We start from the raw sequence: 8,287 nt of genomic DNA on the forward strand, positions 1-8,287 counted from the left end.
GCAAAGCAGGGAGAGTATTTTGTGAAGCATCCGTTTGGAATATGCTGTGTGTTGTGTTGTCCTCATACACACGCTCTCATGCACGTTCCACTAGCGTTGAAGACCTGGAGCACTGATCAGACACCTGACACGTATCAGCTCATCCCATCGATTTGTGATTGATGGATACAGGACTGATGGATCTATACGGGGAGGTACTGAGAGTCCTGCAGATCAGGGCTGTCAGAGGGACTCGAATAATCCTCCATCTCATCCTACCATGGAGGTACAGAGTTATCAATCTATCAATCTATCTATCTATCTATCTATATATCTATCAAACACACACAACACTACACACACACACACAGGATGCGTCGCGTCTGAACGCGTTGTTGTTTTTGGAGTTCTATCGATTTGATTTATAATTCTTGATTTTCTCTTTAAACTCACTTACAACGAACATTTTCTACTTTTCCTCGCTGAGAAGCACTAACGTTACTGCTCAAACCTCATAGTTACAACGCGGACTGTTGAGCAGACGCGTCTCAAGCCTATTAGTGATCCAACGCTGCATACTCTTAAAGGTTACGTCCGTGGATCACGGCTGAACGCGTCTTCTCCACACTCATTTACAAACAAAAAAAATGTTTCCGCCTATCGTGCGTCTACTCTACACCCCTACCACAAAAAAAAAAAACAGATTATATCCAAGACTTAAGTCATAAATTAGTATTAATATTGATAGCATCACTGGTAGCTTCGTTGCTAACTCACTGTCCATCTGTTAAAATGGCGGCTATATCAGATGTAAGTAGTCTACCTTTTGGTGCAGGTGAGGACACATTTGAGCTGCACGCACTGCAGTCTGAGCTGGAAGCTGTTGAGAAACAGATCCACGACCTTTTATTGAGACAGGCCGAGCTGAGAGACCGGTGTTTGGCTCTTGAAACATCACGCGCTGATGCACACAAATCAGTGTTTAACGTTACTAACCCGCTGACTCCGACCGCGTCTACTCCGTGCGTTCCTCAGCATCGGTCGCGATCAGCCATGGTCTCGTTCACTCCGGCTCCAACACGCCACCACGAAGCCTGGGTGGTTCCACAGCGGAAGACGCGAGTCAGGTTTAGACCAAGACTTTCTCCGACCCTCCCGGTTTTCGAGTTATCCACACAAAACCGCTTCTCCCCTCTTCGTGAAACAGAACGCGATGCTGTGATCATCGGCGATTCCATCGTTCGGCACGTACACGCTACGTTAGGTAAAAGTAAGGTGCACAGTCACTGCTTTCCTGGTGCTCGCGTTTCTGAAATCGCTGCTCGCGTTCCCGAGATCCTGAACGGTGACGAGCGCGTCGGAACTGTGGTCCTGCACGCGGGAGTGAACGACATCAGGCTGCGCCAGACGGAGATTCTGAAGAAAGACCTCAGGAATCTGATCGATACGGTACGCAGCACATCGCCTGAAACAACGATCATTGTGTCAGGACCGCTTCCCACGTACCGACAAGGGCATGAAAAGTTCAGCAGATTATTTGCGCTAAATGAATGGTTAATGTCATGGTGCAATGAGCAGAAACTGCTCTTTGTAAATAATTGGAATCTGTTTTGGGAGCGTCCTAGGCTTTTCCGTGCTTATGGCTTACACCCAAGCAGATTCGGAGTGGATATTCTGTCCGATAACATCTCCAAAATGTTAAATACCCTTTGACTTGTAACCAAAAGTCCAAATCATAGTCTCTGCTGCACCAATTTAACTGATATAAATACTAGTGTAGAACATTGCATAGAAACCGTGTCTATTCCTCGTTTAGTGAGATCAAATAATAAATCTACTGCAGGATCTAGGAAAAATCTAATTGTTATTAAAACAGAAAATGTTGCTATTAGTAAACAAAAACTATTTCTAAAGCTAGGTCTTCTAAACATTATATCACTCACACCTAAGGCAGTTATTGTAAATGAAATAGTCACAGATAATAGCTTCGATGTACTTTGACTTACTGAAACCTGGCTTAAACCAAATTATTATTTCGGTATTAATGAGTCTATTCCTCCTGGATACTGTTATAAGCATGAGCCCCGTCTGATTGGTCGTGGCGGCGGTGTTGCAACCATCTATAGAGATATTCTCAATGTTACTCAGAAAACGGGTTATACGTTTATTTCATTTGAAGTACTTGTACTAAATGTTACGCTCTTAGATGTTAGAAAAACATCCCTATTATCTCTAGCCTTGGCTACCGTATATAGACCGCCAGGGCCTTACGCTGATTTCCTAAAAGAGTTTGCAGATTTTCTCTCAGACCTATTAGTCAATGTCGATAAAGCATTAATTGTTGGAGATTTTAACATACACGTAGATAATCCAAATGATGCGTTAGGGGCTGCGTTTACAGATTTATTAAATTAATTTGGGGTCAAGCAAAACGTCACCAGATCAACTCATCGTCTTAATCATACACTCGATTTAATTATATCACATGGAACCGATCCAACCGATATAGATATCATATAGAAATGATGTCACTGATCACTACATGGTAACTTGCATATTACGTACTGCTGTAATATGTCATGCGGCGTCGCGTTATCAACCAGGCAGAACAATCCTCCCATCCACCATAGATCATTTCTCAAATTGCTTATCTAATCTGTCTCAGCTGCTGCCTGAACCCAAACAAACAGATGAACTAGAAGAACTAACTAGCACCATTCTCTCTAGAACATTGGATGTGGTTGCACCTATTAAATTAAAAAAGGTCAGAGAGAAAAATAAAGCACCATGGTACAACAATACTACACATGTTTTAAAGGAACACTCCACCGTTTTTTGAAATAGGGCTTATTCACATTCTTTCCTACATTTAGATAGGTTGGCAAATGCATTTTTGTCTCAGTGCATGCATTGTTTTAGTTTGACAGGGTCGGCGTTAGCTTAGCTTAGCACAATGAATGGAATCCTTTGTTGCCAGCTGGCATGGCCTGAGTAAAAGTGATAATAAAAAATAAAAAAAACCACGTAATTACTTCTTGTGGCCTGCGTATTCACAACGAGTACAAATAGCGATCCAGATTAACACTAGGCGATTTCCTAGGCCGATATTGACTTGGGACTATATTAGGGGGAAGCACAGGCGAAGCACTGCTGCTTAGGCGAAGCACTGCTACTTCGGCGCAGAGATCTCACGCAACACATGAAATCCCACGACATCCGTCAACATACCGGCGTGAATAGTTGTACACGAATGGCGATGAACATGGCTGATTTTGTGAGAGACTTCTCAGACAGTGAATATATGTATGTGTGTGTGTGTGTGTGTGTGTTACATAAACAATGAAGACTGTTCTGCTACCTCCTTTGGTCAAAATGCTTAGCCTTCTCCTCTCTAGTAGTTATACTAAAACTCCTGAGTCTAACTCGGTGAGAGAAATATAGCTAACTTAGCCCTCAGTCATTTCATTTTACAGGTAACGATAACAGCGATTTTTATTTTAGTTTGTTTGTTCATGCTAAACAGGTTGAATTCAACATGAGGTTCGTAGTCTAGATAGTAGTCTAGTCTATCCGTAGTCTAGTGCAGCATCTATTTTACAACCGAATAAAGACACAGATTAACATAAGGAAGAGAAATAAAAGACAACTTACATGTGCACTTTGTTCTGCCTGTGCTTTGAAAATAGATGGGACGGCCGTATCTTTCAGACGTAGTACCGTCTTTCTGGACCCATATTCCATTTTTTCAAAGTAGTCCTCTGGTGCAAAATGTTCTTCGCAAACACGATACTACTTTATTTTGTTGAGAGGCGTTGAAGTACATATCTCCAGAGCTGCTAGCCATTTATTTCTCAGTTCCACATTCGAAGGAATTCTGTGAAACATTACATTCGTGTATGTCCTTTGCTTGTTCTCACAACCTTTTGCGACGCAGGTAATAACCATGTTTGCTGTAACTTCTCAAAATAAATAATCCAAAAGCGAAGACACTCGGTGCAGGTCACGCCGGTATGTTCTTCTTCTTCTGTTTTTTTGAGGCGTTGCACGCCGGTATGTTGACGGATGTCGTGGGATTTCATGTGTTGCGTGAGATCTCTGCGCCGAAGTAGCAGTGCTTCGCCTAAGCAGCAGTGCTTCGCCTGTGCTTCCCCCTAATATAGTCCCAAGTCAATATCGGCCTAGGAAATCGCCTAGTGTTAAATCTGGATCGCTATTTGTACTCGTTGTGAATACGCAGGCCACAAGAAGTAATTACGTGTTTTTTTGTTGTTTTTTTTATCACTTTTACTCAGGCCATGCTAGCTGGCAACAAAGGATTCCATTCATTGTGCTAAGCTAAGCTAACGCCGACCCTGTCAAACTAAAACAATGCATGCACTGAGACAAAAATGCATTTGCCCACCTATCTAAATGTAGGAAAGAATGTGAATAAGCCCTATTTAAAAAATCGGTGGAGTGTTCCTTTAAAGAGAGAAACCCGTATTTTAGAGCGTAAATGGAAACAAACTAATTTAGAGGTCTTTAGAATCGCGTGGAAAGACAGTATGTCACGTTATAAAAAGGCCCTAAAAGCGGCCAGGGCTGAGCACCTCCGCAAACTAATAGAAAACAACCAAAACAATCCAAGGTTTTTATTTAACACCGTGGCTAGACTAACAAATAAACAGACGTCACCCGAACAAAATATCCCGTTACAGTTCAGTAGTAATGATTTCATGAACTTCTTCACTGAGAAAATAGAAAGCATCAGAACCACAATTGTAAACGTTCAATCTTCAATTGCGCCTTATAATTCAGCTTCAATTATCACCCCGCAAGAACAATTACAGTGCTTTACAACTATAGAACAAAAAGAGTTAAATAAACTTATCACTTCATCTAAAACAACAACATGTTTATTAGATCCTATACCAACTAAACTACTGAAAGAAGTGTTACCTGTAGTGGAAGAGCCTCTCCTCAATATTATTAACTCGTCTTTATCTTTAGGTCATGTTCCAAGAACATTTAAACTGGCAGTTATAAAACCTCTCATTAAGAAACCACAATTAGATCATAATAATCTAGCAAATTATACACCCATTTCGAATCTTCCATTTAATGTCTAAAATATTAGAAAAAGTGGTGTCCGCTCAACTGGGCTCTTTCTTGTGTGGCAATTAGAGGTATCACAGCAGCTCTTAAATTTCTAGATTATTACTGATTCCAAAAAGGTAACGACTACGCCACCCAGAACTAACTCTGGGAAAAGCCCAAGGGGCACAGGTTCAAGTTCTCAGAAAATGACCAAGAGGCATGGGTACCAGTGGCGTATCCAGGACATTTTTACTGGGGTGGCCAAGATGGGACACAAAACTAGAGTGGGGTGGCCATATATACTATAAAGTAATGTTATGTAAACCTTTAAACTCTTATGGACAATAGAGGATTTTAATAATAGTAACAAAGTGCAAACTTTATTTTTAAATAATGGTACTATTTCATAAAATGTAAGATACAGTCACAGGCCTATTTAGGAAATGTGTTTACTATAGTCTGTTATTAATTGCCATAGTGGGGGATATGATTTACTCAATTAACTTGGCCATTAACTTGTCCGAAAATGCATTTGTGTTTATCTGCAAAAAGGTTCACATACACTAGATTGCAGCCTAGGCTACTGTTAATGTAAATATAATGTTAGTGGTTTGTTTTTAAAGTCTACATTAGAGACCTGCGCGGGACGGATTTCTCACTTAATAATTCCTAAAAAGCTGACATCTCAGTTCATCGCCATCTCACAAATCTCTGTTATTATCAATGAAACTGGCTGCATAATTAATCTTTCATATTATCTACACTTTGTTTGATATAATAGATGATTTGCCAGTATGCAGAATTCAGCACTGAACAAAAAGTCCATTTTGAGTGGTGAGGGGATTCTATCTTAAATGCATCTGATTGGCCATTGCGTTCAAGAAATCAACACATGTGTCTGTGATTGGTTACATTGTTCAACGCTGCAAACATGTTATAAATAGAGACTCTGGCCTGTAAATCGTTTCTATTTTGTTTTAGTTGTTCTTGTTGCTTTTGTGCAACAGATGAATGACAATTGATTCGTTTTTATTTGTTCAATTTATAGATAATTCTATTTTGCGGGAGTCCCGACTCCCGCGAATCGACACACGAGTGCATTACCGCCCGCGCCCGCACTCGGCCATCAGATCTATATTCCCGTGCCGCACTCTGTTGCGTTGGGGTCCCGACCATACCTCTCAATCGACTGATTCCAGCGTTTTTATCGTTGTGGTATACTTGCAACTGTGTGACCGTCCTCTTGTTTCACGGACCAGTAGCAGCAGGTGCACCGTGCAGCGCGCGTGCTCTTATCTCATGGGTCATCTGACCTGCATGGCCAAACGTCCGCTAAGCAGAAATCAGCTCTCACAGTCTCAGTACGACCGTTACTGTGTTAGTTAAAAATGTGAAACTGGCCCTAAATCAGTTGATCAGCTGTCATCACTGATTGACAACATTTCTCGTTTCTTGTGTTGACGAACTTGACCTACCTATCAGATCTGGGGTGGCCACAGGGGTGGCCAATGAGCTTTCAGAGGTGGCCCCGGCCACCCCAGGCCACCCGCTAGAATCGCCATTGATGGGTACCTTGTATAAAACTTGTACATCTTTATTAAACAAAAATAATTCGAATTTGGCTCGTTCAATGAATCACAAGTAACAGCAAGAAGATTTCACCCAGCAAGCAACACCAACTGCTGCAAAACAAACAAGAAAAGAGAAACAAAAAACAAACACCAACACCAAAAGAGCTGGGGCTTACCACTAGGGCGGCAGGCTTGACACCGGGCTTCAAGAATGCCCGTAGTAGTAATAATGATAATAACCACACACGTGCCCCAAACCACTCACACCCTCCAAAGGATTCACGGCAACTCCACGCCACTCTGGTGAACAGTGAGACAACCACACGGGAAGGGTCAGCCTGCCCTCTCCAGGCCCCAGCTCCAGTACAAGAAAAAAAGAAAAGGTTACAGCAAAAAGAAATGTCAACAAACAACAAAGTACAAAAACACAAAAACAACAATAATCAATTACAGCAAACCAAACATCAATTTGGCAAAACAAATCAATAAGAGCAACACTGACCAATTGCAAACAAGCCCTACTGTTTGCAACAAATCAAAGAAAACAACCAGAACCAGAAAAGAAAAATAACGTTACTGATTGCAACAAAACAAAATAACAGGACAGATTATTAGATACCAAGTCGGCGTTACCAAATATAAAGCAAAATAAATGAAGCCAAAACAAGACACCATAATTACAAAACAAATGAATATAAGAAAACACAATAAAGGAAAAACAAGCGTTACTGAATGCAATGCAACCTTAACGGATGCAAAACATGCATTAAACGGAAGCAAAACGAATGTTAAAGACGGAAATAAATAAAAGAAAAATGAGAACACAAAAAGAGAAAACAAAATAAACAAAATTAATAAATACAACCTAAATCATTAAACAAAACAGAATTAAAGCAAAACAGCAGTGTTGAAGGTGCAAGCCATGCTGGAATCAAGTTGTTGCAGGATGCAAACTGGAAGCCAAACAGGCCTACTCACAGAATGGTTTCAACTCCAAATCGTGCAAAACACATCATCTATCCGGCAGCCACCACTCTATTTGATCACATGCAGACGGCGGAATTCACCCACAAAGGCATCACATGCAGTTCGCACATACAGCGGAGCACCACGGCAACGCAACGGTTGTTGATCATCTATGGGTGCAACAGGCACTCAACCGAACGCCAGCCCAACCGAAATTACCCTCGTGCAGCGCAACGAGACGCCGGAAGTGAGATCGCCAGGTATGACGCAATCCTCGTTTTACCGTACCGCTTGCCTTATATACACGCTCCCTCGCAAATGTTACCCGAGGGGGGGGGCGTGGTCAAAAAGGACCACGGCAATAATTTGTGTTTCACCACACTTGCAACAAAATGATATCTATGAAAAGTTTCAGTCTGGATTCAGACCGCATCATAGCACTGAAACTGCGCTCGTTAAAATCACAAATGATTTACTTTTAGCTTCTGACCAAGGCTATATCTCAATACTAGTTTTACTTGATCTTAGTGCTGCGTTCGATACTATAGATCACACATTACTCTTAGATCGACTACAAAATTATACTGGTGTTCAAGGACAAGCATTAAGCTGGTTCAAATCATACCTATCTGACCGCTACCATTTTGTCTATTTAAATGGAGAAAAATTGATCATAACTCCAGTAAACTATGGAG

The 8,287-nt window shown here is 41.3% G+C and overlaps 1 protein-coding gene across 1 annotated transcript; it reads left to right on the plus strand.

Moving 5' to 3' along the window:
* The first annotated feature begins 426 nt into the window (after positions 1-426).
* LOC309508448 (uncharacterized protein) lies at positions 427-2,465 on the plus strand. Its single transcript, XM_082183088.1, has 2 exons — positions 427-628; positions 702-2,465. Exon 2 carries the CDS (start codon positions 772-774, stop codon positions 1,690-1,692), a length of 921 nt encoding a protein of 306 aa, XP_082039214.1. The 5' UTR covers positions 427-628; positions 702-771; the 3' UTR covers positions 1,693-2,465.
* The last annotated feature ends 5,822 nt before the right edge of the window (positions 2,466-8,287 follow it).

This window comes from Leuciscus leuciscus, assembly GCF_965113295.1.
Source record: "Leuciscus leuciscus genome assembly, chromosome: 10".
NCBI classification, from domain to species: domain Eukaryota; kingdom Metazoa; phylum Chordata; class Actinopteri; order Cypriniformes; family Leuciscidae; genus Leuciscus; species Leuciscus leuciscus.

What these genes read in the sequence shown, in the direction of transcription:
- LOC309508448 (XM_082183088.1), top strand. Translation starts at nt 772, where the DNA reads ATGGCGGCTATATCAGATGTAAGTAGTCTACCTTTTGGTGCAGGTGAG.